Source organism: Nymphaea colorata, chromosome 9 (assembly GCF_008831285.2).
Source record: "Nymphaea colorata isolate Beijing-Zhang1983 chromosome 9, ASM883128v2, whole genome shotgun sequence".
Classification (NCBI taxonomy): domain Eukaryota; kingdom Viridiplantae; phylum Streptophyta; class Magnoliopsida; order Nymphaeales; family Nymphaeaceae; genus Nymphaea; species Nymphaea colorata.
In genome coordinates, this window is record NC_045146.1 from 7595155 (window position 1) to 7615668 (window position 20514).

The window sequence follows — 20514 nt, forward strand, 5'->3', positions numbered from 1 at the left end:
CCAGAAGCACATACTTTGTTTGTGGAGATTTTCATGGCCAGGCTTATCCTACGTTAACTTAACTGTGGCAGATGTTAATGAATTGAAGCACATATCTTTGTTTGTGAAACTGTTTGTAGCAGCAAACTCCAAGGATTGGCGCACAGAATTTAAGAACTTGAATCTGAGTTGAGAGAAGCAGCTGAGCTTGAGGTTGCACTTTATTCAATAGTTGCAGAACATGGAAGTTCAATACACAAGGTTCACACTCCAGCTCGCCATCTTTCAAGGATGTATATTCATGCTTACAGGAACTGGTCTAAAGAAAAGAGGGCCAGTGCTGCAAGAAGTATGGTTTCAGGACTAGTATTGGTTGCCAAAGCATGTGGAAATGATGTTGCAAGGTAAGAAAAGCCTGTTCAACTTTACCCTTTGTAAGTAAAAATTTTATTTGTGGTAACCTCCAGCTTTAATTACCATGCCACAATGATTGTAACCTCTAGCTTTATTTACCATGCCACGATGACCTTCCTTTATCTTCATCAGGTCTTCCGTTTGAGACATCCATATAAATTAACAAGAATGTCCTGCCCGTAGGTTAGACTTCTAGGAGTACTTGTATCTGAGAATCAGAAACTTTTCTATGTCTACTTTTAGACCTTTTTACTGGTTTTGTTGTGATGGATGAAAATATCCTTATTCATCTTTGAGCGAGCTGAGGTGAAGGGAACCTTGATATCTTTTCAAAAGCTGACCTGGATTTATTTTGTATTTTTCTCATAATCATTCCTTCAATGATACTTGGCAGTGGAGGACAATTAAGATTATGATGCTTTCCGTTAGAGTCTAGACAGACCATAAATGCAAAGATGTTAACCTGGAATGATGTTGTGACATGACTTTATTCCTTTGGTTCTTAGAATCTTAGTGAAATTTTTTCTTTGTGATTGTCTAAAAGTTTTATATGTCTTGTTGAATTTTTTTGGTATCACATCATGAATTTTTGTTCCCATTTTTAGTCAGTCATGCTCTTAGTTATCGTTCAGTTAATAACTTTTTTCCTTTTAATTTTTTAGTCCTACATATTTGAGGTTCTGACTGCCACATTGTTATTCTGTTTGGGTTACTTGTAAGGATGATGTCATTTCTCCATTGCTTGCTAGCTTGTCCATGTTTGTCCATCTTGCAATTTGTTTGATGAATTCTGAAACAACTCCTCACTTTGGATATATGTTTCTTGTTCAAGAAATTTCTTCTACTTTTCTTTTCTATTTCTCTCTCCTTTTGATTGATCAAATTCATTAATATTTTATTATTACATTGATTAATAGTTTATTTTTTCAAGATGAACGCAACCTAGGTCAATGTTAAATGGCTGAAACTGTAAAACTGTTGGAGCTTAAAAATATGCCTTTAGCTTTGAAGATTTACTTCAGTCATGTTTGATTACGTCGATGTTACTTTAGCAGATTTTCTTGTTAACTTAATATGGTTTGGTTCTTCCCTTTCCATCAGGTTGATGTACTGTTTGTCAAATTCAGTTGTCTTGAGGACAATTATTTCTCAAGGCTTTGGTGATTCTGGCATGCGAAGTGAAAATGGACCACAAATTGATACTACTGGAAATAGAAAGGGAAAAACTTCTAGCTTGAAGTGGAGGGATACTTTTATCGACAAAAAGAAAGATATTTCTCTATTCAACCCAATGTTGGTGGAATGTCAGGATCCCAACACATTTACTGCTGCCATAGAAAAAATTGAATCCTGGATATTCAGTCAAATAATTAAATCTATTTGGTGGCAGGTTAGGAATTCAAAGTCTCTTGTCTTTTGGTTTGTTAGTTGGTGCACTTGATATGTATACCTTTTGATTCATCAAACTTAGGTTGTTTCATTATTTTCTGTGATTCTAATGTGCAAAGAATGGCCCTTCACAGACATTGACATTATATATGCAATATCCTGTTGATGAGAAAAATGTTCAACTGAGAAAATTTGTTGGAAAGATGTCAAAGTCAGCAGCTGATCTGGGAGGAAGCTTCTCAATTAGCCTGTGGAAGAAGGCATTCCAAGATGCCTTTGAAAGGCTTTGTCCTGTTAGAGCAGCAGGCCATGAATGTGGGTGCTTTCCACTTCTGGCAAAATTGGTGAGCTTGTCATTTTCAACATGTGTATAAGATTGCTTTCCTTTACAGGTGATAATCCTGTTGTCACTGGCTTCTGAAGAAGCACGTTCTCCAGAAAGATTAAAGGGTGCATTCTTCAGTTTGACCATTCAAGTAGCTGGTTTTGATCAAAATGTGTATGTTGTCCTTTTTATTTTTTGTGTGATGCAAGTACGAAGGAGTTTAGGGGTGAATTTTAATTAAAATATTCAAAGTTTATTTGCCATTAATTTGGCATAAGAATTGTTACTTGACAGGATAAATTGACATCTCCAAATCAAAAGAACTTACTCAATTGTTTGTTGATCTTTTCCTTGAACTTATATTGTCAGGTCATGGAACAATGTGTGGTTTGGCTGGATATAGCTATGTTCAATACCATTCTGCGTGAATCACCTGATGGCATTCCAACTGATCCTATCTCTGATCCAATTATTGGTTTCAAGGTTCTTCCAATTTCACCTGGGAATCTGAGCTTTGGTGTGGGTGTGCAGTTGAAAAATTCTGTACGTAATGTTTTTATGTTTGGTTCTGTGTTCAATTGCTGACGGACATTTTTCCTGTTTGTATTGTTCGCTGTCTGATTACTTTGCTACAAAATTTTGTGTAGCTGTTTGCCTGAAACTCCATCCATCTGATTCCATGTAAACTTCCTTTTGGGATAAATAGTGGAAAAGTGAAAAGAAACAAATGATTAAATTGTGAAATAATTGACACTTAATTGTAAGAACTTCTACCTGTCAGGGTATATATCTGAAATAGAAGCCAAGGCTAAAGGAAGCTTTAGAATTTCAGGCTTTGAATGTGTTTCCTCAGGGATGATAACTGTAGTTGCTAATTAACGATGCAATCAAGCAGATATAGTCAAATCTAACCTTTTTTCTGTTCTAAATCTTTGGTGTCTTGAAGAATATCTTAGACTCATTTGGGAAATCACCTGACTTTCTTTGAAAATGTAGTATTCAGAGCAATTGAGAACATGCATATTCACCAAAAGAAGTTCTAGGTGGGTACTGACTCTTCACAAAATGAGAGGTGTGGGCCATTGTTGACTACTTGATGGCTTCCTAGTGGGAACAACCAAAAGTAGTATCTACACCTTTCAGCAAAAAATATTAGTTATTAGATTCAAGTACTTCTTGAAGTTCTGCACTTTGAGCTTGAGCTTTTTAAGTAGTTATTCGTGGCTCCAAAAAATTGACTTCAGGATGCTTCTCAGGGAGATGGTGGCAAACATTGGAAAGACCGTTACTGGGTAAAGGTCAGTGTCTGTGTCTTATCCTGCTAAACTCTTAGAACCTGACGATGTAACAATCTGTACGTAGATGAGGCCTTGTAGGAATTTGAAACTGTTTTTATCCTATCAATGATAGTCATTTAGTTTATGAGATTGACAGTGTAGAAATAAAGCATGCACGAGAGTAGAAGAAAGCACACCGAGGTAACGTGGAAAACCCTCAACACGAGGGAAGAAAAACCACGGGTGAGGAGGTCTGACGCCCACTAGCAGCCAGACACTCTCACTCTTAGAAACTTCATTAACCCAAAGATTAGGGCTTACAGAGATATAAGTAGTCCTAATTAGGACAAACCGGATCAGGTAAGGATCCGGACCCGGACAACAAAACCCGTCAACACTCCCCCTCAAGTTGGGCATACATATCAAACATGCCCAACTTGGATACATTTCTCTCAAATGGAGTTACACTTAAGGCCTTGGTTAGGATATCAGCAGTTTGGTCTTCAGACTTCATGTATGGTAGCGTTAATTCCTTAGCATCAATTCTTTCTTTGATGAAGTGACGGTCAATCTCCACATGCTTTGTTCGATCATGAAGAACCGGGTTGTTAGCCAAGTTAATTGCAGACTTGTTATCACAATACATCCTCATAGGCCCTTCAATCTCTATTCCAATATCTGTCAGTAAGATCTTCAGCCATAACAATTCTGATACCCCAGTAGCCACAGCCCTATATTCAGCCTTTGCACTCGAGCGGGAACACACATCTTGTCTCTTGCTTCTCGAAACAACTAAATTTCCTCCCAAGTAGACACAGTACCCTGAAGTAGATCTTCTGGTGTTAACACAGCCTGCCCAGTCTACATCAGAATACCCTTCAACTTCAAAAGATCTTTGTTGCACATATAGAAGTCCCTTTCCGGGATTCTTCTTCAATTAGCACAGAATTCTATCTACAGCATTCAAGTGCATATCTGTGGGTGCATGCATGAACTGGCTCATCACATTTACAGCAAATGTGATATTAGGTCTAGTTAGAGTGAGATAAAACAGTTTGCCAACTAGACGTTGATATCTCCCTTTAGCTTCTTCACACAACAGTTCTCCATCTTTGCTACCAAGTTTATGCCCTGCATCTATAGGAGTAGAGGTTGGTCTGCACCCTAGTTTTCCTGTCTCCTTCTATAGATCCAAGGTATACTTCCTTTGACTAAGTACAAGAGTTGTACCTTATCTAGCAATTTCAATACCCAGGAAATACTTCAGCTTACCAAGATCTTTTAGATCAAATTCAGTAGATAGTAAACCCTTTAATCTTGCTATCTCTTCCTTATCATCACAAGTAACAATCATATCATCAACATAAACCAATAGTAGAGTAACTTTACTCTCTTTTCTCTTTACAAACAGGGTATGATCTCCATTTCTTTGTTTGTAGCCATGTTTCTTCATAACAAGTCTGAGCCGTTCAAACCATGCTCAGGGAGACTGTTTCAGCCCATACAAAGCTTTCTTCAATTTACAGCATTTTCCAGGCTTCTCAAAACCTGGTGGCATGCACATGTACACCTCCTCTTCGAGATCTCCATTGAGAAAGACATTTTTCACATCAAGTTGGCACATCTCCCAACTTTTCAGCACCGCCAATGAAATAATAACTCTAACAGTCTTCATCTTTGGAACTAGAGCAAATGTCTCTAAGTAGTCGATCCTATATTTCTGACTGAACCCTTTGGCCACCAATCGTGCTTTGTACCTCTCAATGTTCCCATCTGGTTTGTACTTAACAGTGTAGACCCACTTCGACCCAACCAAGTGGGCTGCTTCAGGAATATCAACCACCTCCCATGTTTGATTTTTGTCTAAAGCTTCCATCTCTTCTTTCATTGCATGAGACCACTTAGTGTCACCCTGAGCCTCTGTAGCATTCCTGGGAATCACAACCACAGCCAAGGAGGATACAAAACATTTATAGTCAGTGCTCAATCTAGAGTAAGATACGAAGTTACCAATAGGGTGCTGGGTACATGACCTGACACCCTTTCTCAAGGCAATAGGAAGATCCTCCTTTTCTTTTCCAGTCTGAATTTCTCTTCCAACATCTTGCTTCTGAACACGACTTGGATCATCCAAGGAAGAAGTAGGATTGGGATTCGGTGTAACCTCCTCATCATCAATCACCTTGTTAGTACAAGCTCTTCTCCTGGAATACACCTGTCCAAACATACGATTACCCTCTTGTTCTGTCACCATAGGATGCTCTCCCTCCTTCTCCTGTTCATGTACATCAGTAGTCTTCCCCTCTTCATCTTTGCCAAGCACCTTGGCAACAGGATTCTCTTCACACCTGTAATCCATAAAGTCTGTAAACTGAATTTCCTGTGTGGAAGAATACTCTTCCTTAGACATTAACTTCTCCCCCTGAAGAGAATTCTCACCAAAATAGGAGATATGTTCCAAGAATGTGACATCTTTGGTAATGTGAAGACGACCAGTGGTGGGATCTAGACATTTATAACCTTTTTGAGTGGAAGAATACCCAAGAAAGATGCCTTTAATAGATTTGGGATCAAGTTTTTTCACATTGGGGCTATGGTTATGTATGAAACACACACATCCAAAGACTCGAGGAGGAAGGTGAAAAGGTTGACTACTCCCTGGAAGCATAGAGTAGGGAGTACGTCCCTTTAGCACACGACTAGGCATGCGATTAATCAAGTAGACACTAGTAAGGATTGCATCACCCCAATAGTATTTTGGGAGATTTCTTTGGAACAATATGGCACGGGTGACATTGAGCAACTGACGATTTTTTCTCTCAGCAACCCCATTTTGAGGAGGGTATAACTACAGGATGTCTCATGAACAATCCCCCTCTTTCGAAAGAATTCTTCAACAGTGAGACACATATATTCACGAGCATTATCAGACCGAAAAGTCTTGACAGAATTTCCATACTGGTTTTCCATTAGGAGGATAAAGGTTTCAATAATGTGAGGCACCTCACTATGATCTTTCAACAAATACACAAAGGTACACCTTGAATAATCATCTATAAAAGTTATAAAGTATTGAAAACCACCACGAGAATGAATGCCCGAAGGCCCCCACACATCAGAATGAACCAAGAAGAAAGCTTTATTAGAACGACTATTTGAAATTGGATAAGAAGCTCTAACATGCTTCGCAAACTGACACACATCACATGATAACATGGAAATGTTTAAACTAGAACATAGTTGAGGGAACAAATGTTTCAAAATCCCAAATGGGAGATGACCAAGGCGTTCATGCCAAAACAAAAATAACTGACGACACTCTTCCTTCTTCTTCTCTGTCCTGCTGACTGCTGACATAAGAGCTGTGACAACGCGTATAGGAAGTCGATACAGCCCATCAGACACCAAACCAATCCCAATCCTCTTTCTTGTCACCAAGTCCTGCAAAACACAACGTTTTTCAGAAAATAGAAGCTCACACTTCAGTTCCTTGGTAATCTTACTAACAGATAACAAATTTAAGGGAAGATGGGGAACATGCAAGGCATCATGAACTAAAAAATTATTTAACAAGGAAAGACTCCCTTTCCCTGCCACAGAAGTAAAGGAACCATCGGCAAGGGACACAAGTTTCTTTCCCGAGGATAGCTAGTAGTCATGAAAAAGCTTGGGGTTGCCAGTCATGTGATGAGTGGCACCGCTGTCAACAATCCATTCACCTATAGAAGAAGTACATTCTCCTCCTGAAACAGCCAATGCCTGATTGATCTTCACCTCATCTGGTGTATCTGCCTGACCAACATCAATCTTGCTCAAATATGCTCTTAGCTCACGAATCTGTTCTGCAGAAATAGAACCTTTCCCATCACTCAGACTTGTTGCAGACGATATAGGCTTCTTCCCACTAGAAGACCTCCCCCTACTATCCTTCTTCTCTGGATACAGGCCCCAACAAAAATCCCTAGTATGACCAAGTTTTTTGCAATGTGTACATTTTCGGGAAGAACGAGGAGTTCCCACAGGGGCACGACTAACATAGGCAGACTGTTCTTCCCGTTTTCGTCCACTAGAGAGCATCCTCCTCTGTTCTTCAGCTTCAACTCGGGAATAGACATCATCAATACTAAATGATTCGTCAGAGTTAAGAATCTGACTCCTTATATTTTCAAATTCATCATTCAGTTCAGATAAGAAAAGGAATACCCTGTTCTCCCATTTATCGGTCATATACTGCATCTGGTCATGAGGACACCTCCATGTAATATCAGAATGATAGTCAAGGTCCTCCCACTTCGATTTCAGTGCTGCATAAAAGTCTGCAACCGAGAGAGCACCTTGTCGCAGGGAATATACATCCTTCATAAGTTGATACACCCGAACTTTCTGTTTCTTTTGACCATACATCTGCTCCAAAATAATCCACATATCCCTTGCAGTCTTCTTGCGAAGAATGAGGGGTTGGATATCAGGGGACACTGAATTAACAATCCAGGTTTTTACTTGGTTGTCTTCAAGAAACCATGTATCCCAAGCCATACTATCTGCAGCAGGTTCAACCTTTCTCCCATTCACATAGGCAATGCGTCCTCGCCCTACAATCCCCATAGTAATTGCTGCAGACCATCGTGAATAGTTCTCCTTGGTAAGTTGGATGGTGGTAACTTGAACCGCGTAGACACAACATCAGGTAGGTTGGTATTGACTGAAGAGGAAGGCGAGTCAGCCATGATCACAAATCAGAAGCGGCTGCCACGGGGTAGAGTGTTAGCAACAGGAGCGGTGTGAGCAACAAGAGCGGCAGGACGCGGCGGAAGCAGCAGCGTCGGGTGGCAGAGCACTGATGGCGGCAGCAGAGAACGACGGACAGATCACTGACAGCGGTAGTAGAGAACGACGGCGGCGGCGGGGAGCAGCGAACAGGGAGAATCCAGTGGAAGCAGATCACTGGACGAAACTGAGGGAGTAGGTCGCCGGAAAACAGAGTGGCAGGAACAGGGGCTTCGTGCGTCGGGCGCCAGAAAACAAGGAGAGGAACGCCGGAAAAAAGGAAGGAACCAGGTCGGACGGAACCTGGCGGAGGCAGAGCCAGAGCGACGCTGGGTGGGTTGTCGCTGGACGCAGGCGTCGGGCGAGGTGCAACAGCGCAGCACAGGCGTCGGGTGCAACGCATGAGAGAGGCTCCTGGTGCGTGCGGTGAACAGTGTCGGGCGATGATGAACAGTGACGGGAGAGGCTCCTGGTGTGTGCGATGAACAGTGCCGGGCGAGTCCGCCTCCAACACGAACCAAAACGAATGACCAACCAATAACGCCGGAACTTCACGGCTCTGATACCATGTAGAAATAAAGCATGCACGAGAGTAGAAGAAAGCACACCAAGGTAACGTGGAAAACCCTCAACACGAGGGAAGAAAAACCATGGGTGAGGAGGTCTGATGCCCTCTAGCAGCCAGACACTCTCACTCTTAGAAACTTCATTAACCCAAAGATTAGGGTTTATAGAGATATAAGTAGTCCTAATTAGGACAAACCGGATCGGGTAAGGATCCAGACCCGGACAACAAAACCCATCAAGAGACAGAAATTCTTGGACAAATTTACACTTCAAACATTTAACGCGTGATGAAGATTCACTTTTTGGCAATGCCTCTATGCTTGACATAACATGAAAACACAAGAGACAATGAAGATAGCCACAGCATGATCTGTTTTGCATATAGGATTGTCATAGGTAATGATATTAAGAAAAGACCTTTCTCAGTTGCTCTGTCCGTTTTGTAAAGGTTTTTTTCTTGATTAAATGAATGAGACAGAAAACCTAAGGCTATTGAAATAAATTCTTCATTATTTACAATGTATGATTTTGGCTTATTTCTAACATGAATACTTAGTTTCTTGAAAATATTATTGCAAAAGTTGTCCTTGTTCTGGGTGATGGATACTGACTAAATAATAACATGCATATGTGAATGCTGCTAATCATATGTCTATATATTTGTTCTAAGTGCTGCTGAAGCCAACATATTGATTTGGTCCACCACAATTTGAGCACCCAGATTTTTGTAATTGTCACTCTGTTTTAACCACCTAATTTTTGTACTATAACTCTGTGGCAGGCCAGTTTGTGGATTTCAATATTTAGTTATGTTGGCAATGATTTCTGGACTCACTATTTCTTCACCGTTCTTGGAGCATCCTCAGGGAAATTTGAGTACTCTGCCCTCAAGACTGAACATACCTTTAAGGACAGGATCTGAGAGCCATGTCCATCACATGTTTTTTTAGACATCTTGTATTCTTGATCTCATAATCTGAGATCTTCTCCTAACTGGGATGTCAATTATTTCAAGGATCACATGATAAATCCAGCCTCAAGCCAGTGTCTGGGCATAAGAAATTTAAACATTCCCATGACGATTGGAATTTGATAGTGAATGTAATTGATTAGCTAGTAAGCTTATGATTGGCTCCTTAAGAACATAAATTGACTCCATCTTGAGCTTCTGTTCCTTGTGTCTTCGTGCTTATGCTTGTTGAGGTGCCGTGTTCTGCTCAAGTAGTTACGAGTGTCATCTTTATTAAAGTACTTTTAGTTACCTATATTGGCTCATTTAAGACTATTACTTTCAAAGCCATCTAAAGTTCCAAACTAGGTACAGTTTACTCCTAGGACTGCGTTCAAGTCAATTTCAACTTTCATGAAGTAATCCAATGAATTATGGATGTTTTTGTCTTCTTTTTGTAATTTTATTTTCGTCATCTCTGCTAGTTACTCAAATTTTAGGTTTTGCAACATTAGGATCTTCGAATTGTCATCCAGTGGTTATGATTATTTTTGTCACAAATTTGTGCAGAATGTGCGGAACCTTCTAAATGAACAGCTGCCATCAGCCGGAACTGAGCAAATAACCAGCTACCCATGTAGTGCAGCTCCAATCAAGTATTCACCACCACCAGCATCATCTGTCTCCACCATCATTGGAGATGTGCAAAGCCACATAAAACTTAAAAAGAACACTTCCTTGGTTTTAAGAGGATTAAGTTACCAAGAGGATTAAGGTCTGACACCAATTTTTGAATACTAATGAAATGAATAAGTATCTCAGAAATTTCATGGCATTCTGGTGCTGGAAGGCCAAGATCTATCAGATTAGACTTTTTCATTGTCCGGTTCATGGGCACGGTAATCCATCGGATGGTCCATGATGCACAGCCATGTTTGGACGACGAACCTTGGGGAAATTTAGCCCAACTAGTGCTGTTTTAATAACGATGAGGTTAATTAATTTGCGTTCTCTTCGCGCCGCATGCATCTTTGGCCACCATATCATCTGGGCAATTAGAAGTCATAGCTTCACGCCTGGACCGCCGGAATTGAATTTTAATTTTACCGGTAACCTCTACGTTTCTGTGAGGTCAAGGCGGAGGCAGGTGTCAGCATTGTGTGGGCAATCGCTCACTCATACCAACAAACAATGCTTATTTACATATCGATTCTTTAGAATAATTTTCTCATTTACATATTGATACCTTTTAAAAATTTAAATTTTATAATTAATGCATCTTAGCCAAAATTTTCTAACTCGACCTATGCTGTGAGGTCTAACCAAGATTCAAGGAGAAGGTCTCCCCACCGACTTTCCAAGGACATCAATTTGAACCCAATATTAGACCCGGTTCCCCTCGATAGTAAGGCTTTTACAACACTCTTGTTAATGGTAGCCCCAAGATTATATCAAGCTTTCCTTCATCTGTTGCATTTGTGGTGCACTTTCGATACGATAAAATACCAAAAAGGAAATTTTCTTAACATGGATTTGCATGAATAAGAGGATTAATCTCACCACCCGACCAAAAGCCGAAGCCACCTTCCCTTCCTCTTGTTCTCAAGGTCTAGAGTTATTTGGTGCCAGAAAGTGAGATCTTCAAATGCTTTCACTTGCAAGTACCGTTTGTGATGTGTTCCTCAAGGCAGATAACTTTAATTTCCCTCAAAAACCTCCGATCTGAAGTTCGATGGGCTCCGTTTAACAAAAGTAGCCTCACTTTTTGACACCTTATTTGTGCATCATAGTAAGTCTTTGATCTTGAAAATTTTAGATCGAATAGCAATAAAAATTATCAAACCAAAAGGAAGTTCACTCATACAAAGTGACATTTTTGAAAGCTACTTTGCATGCCCATTTATGAACCATTTGGGATGGCTAAACACTAAAGTTAATGTTTTTAAGTACTCATATTCGGTGCCATTCATACTTTAAAAACCTTTTGATGTCCTTGCAAATTAATGGGAAGTGTTTTTTACTGAAAATCAAGTAGAGTCTGGCCATTGCTTGGCAAATGGAACAATGTATAATTGTTTCTTATGGCCTAAAGATTGGGGCAGATTCATGGAATGGTTACAAACTGTTCCATTTGCCAAATGGGCCCAATATCACTCAGTCGGCAAGATGGCCAACATAAACCAAGTTCACCAATCATCCACAAATGCATCCACTAGCAAGGATAGTGGATCAGAGCCAGCTGATTGACTTTGGCTCAAGGTTGAAAAATTATCGCATCAATACTATAATCAAACCCGACGATGTTACGGCACACAGTTCGACCAATGGCTGGTAGGCTACCAGCCACTGGCTAGAGCAGAATGGGCATCAATCCCCTTTGTGCTAATGAGGTGGGACATATATGCTAGCTGACATACATTAGGGGCCTCACACCAGGCACCATGCAGCCTAGGAAGGGGCAGGGAGCGCCCTAACGCTTCCCGGGCTTTGACTTTCCGGTGGTGGGAAAGTGCTCCTGCTCCCCCAAAATACCATTACTGCAAGTCTAATAAATGAACTAAGTATGGGACAGGGCCATGCAATAGCAAATCCTTGTTCCTGTACATGAGTCTGACTCCCAATCACAACGAACTCAATTTATTGTCATGTTTCCCCTCCGACAGTTGTTCGTGTTGCTTTCTGCTTGCTTCTTGTTCCTCGAACCAGTCAAAAATACACAATTATGTTACTGGCTCATATTCCCATGCCGCTTCCTTTCTTGCAGATCTGCTTCTGATATGAGCTAGGTACGTTAAGAGGAGATAATCTCTAAGTCCACATCCACCAGCCTTGCTGCTTAACTCATCCTATAATGTCAAAGGCACATATCTCACACCATGAAGGATGCAAATACTCAAGAAGGAATAAGCATCAGTTATTGATATTAAAAACCTTTGATATGTCATTAAATCGGTTGACGAGCTTTTGCCTTTTGCTTATTGAAGTGGACCCATCAAGCCTTAGGAAAGGATATCTTCTTTCACGACACAACTGAGCGAAAAGATCCAATGTCTAGAAGTAGAAAGTTAGAAATGTAAAAGGGATGAGCATGTCAAGTATAAAGTATAAAATGCCGTCAACAGAAAATTTTGCTTTGACTTTCCTAATACCAAATTGATGGCCTCCTGTGCTGGAGAGGTCGCCTGTCTTCCTCTTGCAGTTGTTATTGGAGGAAGACTCCATTTTGAAGAAGGTAAGTTCAACCATCCATAACTAAAACTGAGTAAAATATTAATGCGACTGAGTAAAATATTAAATGTAATTCAGGGCAAACAAAAATAAATTATTTAAGGTAACAAAAAAAAATGTTACAAAGTGCACAGATCTACTTAGAAAACTTGTCCATAGTTTAAAAAATTGAAGAACAATAGAAAAATTGTGATATATTTGGCTTCTCATGGTAGTATCTTGCATAAGTGTAAAAGAGCAATTGCAACATTTTTTCTTTTGAATATGAAAGAAACAAAAAACATAAACTGAAAACAAGAAAAAGGAATGAGTGAATGTACTGTAGAAGGCTTGCATCCCACAATTGCATTACAAATCCAAATTTGAAGATATTCTTGATTCAAAGAGAAGCAAGCATATTGGACATATCCAAGTATGGAACTAAGTGAAGATAATGATGTAAAAGTCAACAACAAATACCAAGATTAATTGGAAATTCGTCTCTTTCCATCCTCCCATAACCCCACTTGAAGCTGGTGGATCATCATGATATTAAATCCCCACTTGTTCACATAAAAATCTAGTATCTCAACTTAAAAAAAAAAAATCAATAAATTTTAATTTAGGTGCATTGGCTGGTCATGTTCACTAAAATTTCAGAACTTGTAGCTTCAATAATTTCAACAACAACTGATGAACACCACATTTATGAACCAACAAAAAAGATGGTGTTCCTCCTATTTACACACTCAAGTGTCGATCGAAACCTGGGTTTGGTGGTCGAAACTCGCTCCTGCCTTGAGCAAGTCCTCCAAGGGAGCAAGCTCACCACACGCTGGGTCAGCTCAGACCCAAGAGACCAACCAGTCAAAAATAGCCGATTCTTACTACAGTGACCTAACCTAGAGCACCTGTGAAGGCTAATGGGTAAATCACATGCAGTGAAAAAGAAATAAAATAATTAATAAATAAATAGATGGATAAGGTGAGAAACAGCGAACACCACAACTAAGAAAGAGGCCAAAACCAGGAGTTCTGCTTTCCTCATTCAACAATGGGACAAAATGAAAAATCAAACGAAAGAGAATTAACAAAACAAAATGCTATTAACCAAGAATAAGAAAAGATTTGTGCGAAGAAGAGAAGAACAAAACTTTTCTAGCACTCCAGAGACAAACCTTGGCATATTTTTAAAATGTAGGCTTCCATGTTACCAAACACTAACCGAGTTGGAAAATTTACAAAATAGCTTGGCAGATTTTTAGAATGTAGGCTTCCATGTCAGCAAACACATGATTGTATCATAACCAAGTTAGATGTGAGATGCGAAGTTCTTGTCAAAGATATTCAGTCAACCAACCTACAAACTTAAGCAATGTACGATATACAATTCAAAGACTCTATCAGAATGTGACACACAAACCCATGAACTTGATGAGATTATATTTACCAAAAGAATCAAGTTCTCATGGGCTGACATTTTCAGGCCTATTTTGCCCGCATGACGCCGAGGGATAGTCGGTCTGCGACACAAGTGAATGCATTGAAAAATGAAAACCAAGTAACTAAGACAACAAAACACCTAAACAACTCAGCTGGAAACCATTAAAGCAGAAAATAAGCAAGATTGAACTACTATAAAATCAAACCAGCAATTGCCCAACTCAACAAACTAAACAATCAAACTAAATCGAAATAAGATCCTACTGAAAACAAATCAAGGCAATGACCTTAACCTATCCTGAACATGTGAAATAGCTAACTAAAGGATCTATTAAACTAACCTGACACTAACGTGACACAAGAAGAAAGAATCCGACTACTAACCTGGTCTAAAACCATGAAGGACCCAAGGACATAAAACCCAAAACTCATGCAACTTCAACGAATAGAACCATTCAAAAATGTCACAGTTCAAAATCGACTACAAAATTGACTGGTCCTTTTGAAAAGAGATAAGAGGTTTTCTATGACAGACTCAATCCTAACATTGGGTTATGTTGAAGACACTCAGTTAAGATAGAATAATGGGCCAGCCTTAATAATTTATCCCAAATGATATTTGAGACAAAGAAAATGAAATTCGTCACACTCAACAGGAGTTGAGTAGGTTTGAGGAGTTTCATCTATCCCATGAATGGACTAATGGTTTGGTAATGGAATGGCCAACATCTTTCAAAGCCAAAGGGGATAGGTAATGAAATGACTTTCAAGACCAAAGGAGATTGGTTAGTTCCTCCTATGACTAGAGATGTCAAGTTTTTACTTTGAAGTAATTAAAAAATGATCAATTTAACTAATAAGCATGAGTGCTCGTGTTGTGCAAATAATATGGCATTCATTTACACATAGTACCGTACAAGCATTAGGATCCATTTCGCGTCAATGCCGTCAAATCTCTAGAAGGGATGCCTTTCAATTTTCAAAATATGAACATAAAGGAATCATCCTCAGACGTAATCAAAAATAGAAGAAGATATTGACCCTAGAATCGCACATCTACCAAAGATTGTCACATTCAATTCCTGCAAGTTCAGCCTTCATGCCTTTAATGTCTTGGCATACACCTTTTGATTTTTTTTTCCTCTTGTTTTCTTTTCTTACATCGAGTTGCATTCAGCTTTTGTCTTTCGATTTTCATTTTCTTTGATTTTTTTTTTAGATTGACTTTCACCTTTGAGGGAATACCTCACCACCCCAAAGGCTACTACGAAGCTCCACCCGTTTGGTGGTTGTGTAGCCTTGTCGCGTATCCAACCCGCTTCACATTGCGGGTTTTGGACGAGCCAAAGGTTCATAAGTCGTTATCTTCGCGGTATAGACATAAATCACCTATATGTCTACCCGGTACTCTTGATTACTGACTCAGAGGAACGACTACACAAGCCCTGAGCCCATCTCTCAACTCTCATTTTGCTATCTTCCAAGATCTTACAAAGCATTTTGACTTCTCTCTCAAGATATTTTCCTACTAAATCCTTGCAAATGCTTGATTACCAGTGTCAATAGCATTTCCTAGTCTTGACTTTCTCAACTTCACTGGACGTTTCCTTACTGCTCATATCCAGGATCTTTTCAATTTTTCTTTTCCATTGTTTGGTAATAAAAACTTGAAATTTTATTCTTCTACTCAAGGAGGTACTAAGAATGAAGCAAAGCCACATCATGGTGTGAGAAGACCCTTTTAAAATATTTTCAAGCAAAACTAAAAATTATCACTTTCACAAAAAAAATCTTAACGTCAAATAATATATCATCAAGAGGAAGAAATTCTACTCTAAAGGAGAGGGTGAATGCAAAACAACATAGGTTGGTTCAGTAGAAAACTGAACTTTACCAACTCTCTTAGGGACTTCTATACAAAAGGTTGGTTGTCGATATAGATTAGTAAACTCATTTAATCTGAAAATTATTGGATGACAAAATAAAAAAGAAATTAACAATCAATTAAACAATTAAATTTAAAAGTCAAATGCAAACAATCTATCTACTGTATCCCCACATATCTAATTGATCCTTCCTTGCATTTTAAGCTCAATAATTCAACAATAGCAAAAAAATGGCAATTTAATACAAGGAGAATAGAAACACACCCATAAAATGAAGTGAACCTTTACTTACTGAGTTGAATCTTATTTTTTATTAACCACAAGACATAAAATCACACTTAAAAAAACATGTCGTAACCTATACACAAGCGCATTGTTCCATCCCTCTTCTTAACAAACAACACAGGTTCTCCCCAAGGTGACACACTAGGCCAGATGAGGCCCTTGTCTAAGAGCTCCTGCAGTTGCTTCTTCAATTCTTCCAACTTTGCCGGTGCCATACGGTATGGTGCCTTAGAAATAGGAGTTCTCTCGTAACAACTCTATCTTGAATTTAACTTCTCGTGTTGGAGACAAACTTGACAGTTCCTTAGGAAACACATCGGGGTACTCACTCACAACGGCAACATCCTGTAACCTCATCGGTTCAGTCTCATTGGTCAACACATTGACCAAGAATGCAACATTCTCACTTTCTAACGATCGTTTAGCCTTTAGTACAAACACCATATCTTGTCGGTTTGACTGGCTTTTCGTGCTTGGAAATCCACTCGTTTCATATCATTCATCCACAATCGTATCATTGCCTCTCTGCAATCTACATTGGCACAATGTGTGCATAGCCAATCCATGCCCAAAATGACATCAAACTCACTAAAACTTATGAATTACCAACTGTGCATGTAAGTGAAATAGGTGGGTCTCCACGTCCACCGTTTGGCATAACCTTTTAACAAATACGAACTATAGTTAACTTTGTCACATTCTGGCATCTTAAGGAGCTCAAAGATGCATTCACCCTCTTCAATCCATTCCTCTACCTTGATAGGGTTTGGGTAGCCACACTAGTCGGGGCGTATTGTTGCCCTGACATACTATCATCCAATGGGGTATGCCCATAAGAATGGGCCGAACTTAGCTCTCCATGTGCCTCTGTAGCCGACCCAGCTCGCTTCCTACCCCAACATTGGTACTCCAACTATACTCACAAGAACGCTCATTCTTAAACGAGGTCTACGACCAATCTTTTAAATCAAATCACAAACGTGCATCAACACAATGTTTCAAAATATCAATCACGCAATACAACAATCATCTTCTGTACATATACCTTACTGAAAGATTAAAACTGCAATAGAAGTTCAATCAAGTAAACATATACTTGGGCAACACGGCTTCACAGATAGGCTTTAACTCACACCCATAGTGGGGGTTGCCATAGCTCTGATACCAAAGCTGTCACACCCCAACCTTTTGACCCTCAAACAAGTTTTTCTAAACATAAAGCATTGAGGTGCGACTACACAACAGTTTAAAAAGGAATGAACTATGTCATTCGAAACAATGGGGCAAACTCTCATTTATATAACAATTTCAATTCATACAATCGATGTGCATCACAAAAATGCCCCAAACCACAACTTTGATGCCTAACAAAAATAAGACATCAAAGAGACCAAACCATGACGCGCCGACACTACCAAAGACCCAAAACCTCCCCAGTAGGATGCGAGTGAAGCCATCTACCCAACCTGCTGCCCCTGGTCCACCAAAACCTGAAAATGAAACAACAAAAGGCTTAGCCTTCGCAGTATGGCAACAAGCCAGGAAAATCCTTAACCCTCTTAGGTAGGACTCCAATATGAGATAATCACAATTATAAAAACAATCTATCATCATTTCGTGTCAGGGCATAGCCACATCATTGCCAAGAAGGCCCCTAGCATAGACCACGACATGTAAAGGCCACTCAATGGATATAGTAACACGTCTTCAATTCACATGTAAGGCACGAATAAACATGTCATTTCATTCATATCATTCACATGCACATCAATCATATACATCTCATTCATAAACTCTTCATTTCATTAACTTTAGTGAATTGACAGTTCCTGTGGATGCAAACACAGGCACGTGCACACCGTGGGCGGCCCATAGCCGAGAGACAATCCCCGTGGTGGCCCAAAACAGTATGGATCCATTCACCCGCTACAACGGTAGAACACTCATCCATGGATGTGTGAATTCCAAGGAGAGATACTCAGCCTTCCCTAGGACACCCAGGTTGGGAAGGCAGGAGCCAACGCTCCAAGCACAATACACAACTGTACCCTGGGGCCTTACACTGCCTGCGCTCCGAACATGTGAGACCAGTGGCAAAAGCGGGATGTCTCCCAAACATATTGCCACAACTCACTGGCCTCTCATCTCTTATTCTTTCATTATTATCATTATAACAGCACATTCACAAAATGACTGGCTAGCTCATGAGGTTGGTACAGTTCACGAGTGCACCCACACCTCCAATTGCCTCCACACGAGGGCCACACATAATATTAACAGTCTTAACTAGCCGTCATACAGTACGGGTACAACTACCCTCCAATTCATTCATTTGCATCATTGCCCGTGGCAATGTATATGCAACAATTCACAGTATTCACATTCATAAGCACTCACATCTTATCAAACACATCATTCACATCTTTCAAAACTTAGCCAAATCCCAGAGAGTAGTCTCGATCCGTGATGGCTCGTAGCTGTCCTATGCAATTATCAGTCTATGATGCTCTCTAATGCACAATCGGGGTCGAGGAGACACTCGACTCGATACCCCACCTCATATGTTCTAAACAGTTATCAATTCTAGCATGCACATGTAAATGCATAACAATTTTCAAAACGAGCTTCTAATAGCTTTCCAAAACAAAACTTGTCACATGACAAATCATTCACAATCACACACATCAGTCACATCTTTCAAAACTTAGCAAACCCACAGAGAGTAGTCTCGATCTGTGATTGGCTCGTAGCTGTCCTATGCAGTTATCATTCTAGGATGCTTTCTAATACACAATTGGGGTTGAGGAGACACTCGACTCAATACCCCACCTCATCTGTCCTAAGCAGTTATCAATGCTATCATGCACATGTAAATGCGTAACATTTTCAAAACAAGCTTCTAATAGCTTTTCAAAACAAACCGTATCATAAATATCAAGTCATTTGCATGCATACATGCATTCACTCACAAAACAATCAATCAATCACATCACAATCCTAAGATCCCACGATCCTAGGAACACACATTAACACGTTGGCCCCAGGTAGGGATTTGCCTGGAATGCTGGCATACCTGTCGTGTGTCCACTAAACACTTTGAACTACAACCCACGTTGCTCAAGGCCTACTTGACGTGCCTGGTGTACTTGCAAACATAATCAAATGGTAAGTTCTCTACTCGTTTCGCTTTATAATGTATACAAGTAGAAAATATAACTAGTGAGACATGTCGCCTCAAGAGAGTGTCGACGGGTGGTGTCAACCTACAAGCCCTCCAATAGGCCTCCTCCCAACTTGTTGACGTTGCCCCTAAACATCAAAACTCAATGCTTCGATCAATCCATCACTAACACATTTCTCATTAACTTTCTTTAGTTGAGGTGTCTTCCCACAAACACACCCAACTTACATATTCTTTCTCCAAATAACGCCAAGATACACCCATTCACAAAAGCATGCGCCACGTGCTCACTAAGACGGTTCTAAATCTTCTCACCCACATCAAATCTCTACCATGCTTCCCTATTGCTTCGAAAATCAACACATCATGCTAGAAAAACACTTATACACATAGATCCTCATCTTCTCAACATAGTCACAAACTTCTCCAAAATAGCAAAGTCGTTAACATGCACCCCTAATCATCAAATTTTAAATTCTAGCATGCTCAAACAATAGTTATACATGCTCTAATAGAAAATAATAGTTGATTTAGGCTTGGTTAGGCCTTGTTCATCCCAAAATTAGAGCCAAGACTGCTGCAATCCTCTCGGCAGCCACCCCACGAGTTCAAAAGGCCCCCAAACGGCTAGAATCATGCAATGCCGCCACCACAACGCTTTCTATTCACTGTTATGAAGAGAAAAGATGCACCCCCAAACTGCAATTCCGATCCAACAGCCACAGCTAGTGAGAGAAAGTAAAATTGTGCTCAAGAGGAGGAGTTCGGCTAAGGGAATGGTTCTGTTGGGGAGGCAGGGAACAACGAGGAAGAGGGAAGCTGGAACTGAGAGAGAGCACAAGAGA

The 20514-nt window shown here is 40.0% G+C and overlaps 1 protein-coding gene across 1 annotated transcript; it reads left to right on the forward strand.

The window, feature by feature from the left end:
• Positions 1-153: 153 nt before the first annotated feature.
• On the forward strand, positions 154-10441 carry LOC116260258 (uncharacterized; the record flags this gene model as incomplete). Its single annotated transcript, XM_031638439.1, has 6 exons — positions 154-383; positions 1495-1783; positions 1902-2126; positions 2477-2650; positions 3352-3405; positions 10238-10441. Coding segments are annotated over 6 exons (1176 nt in total), but the record flags the coding sequence as incomplete, so codon positions are not given.
• Between the last annotated feature and the right edge of the window lie 10073 nt (positions 10442-20514).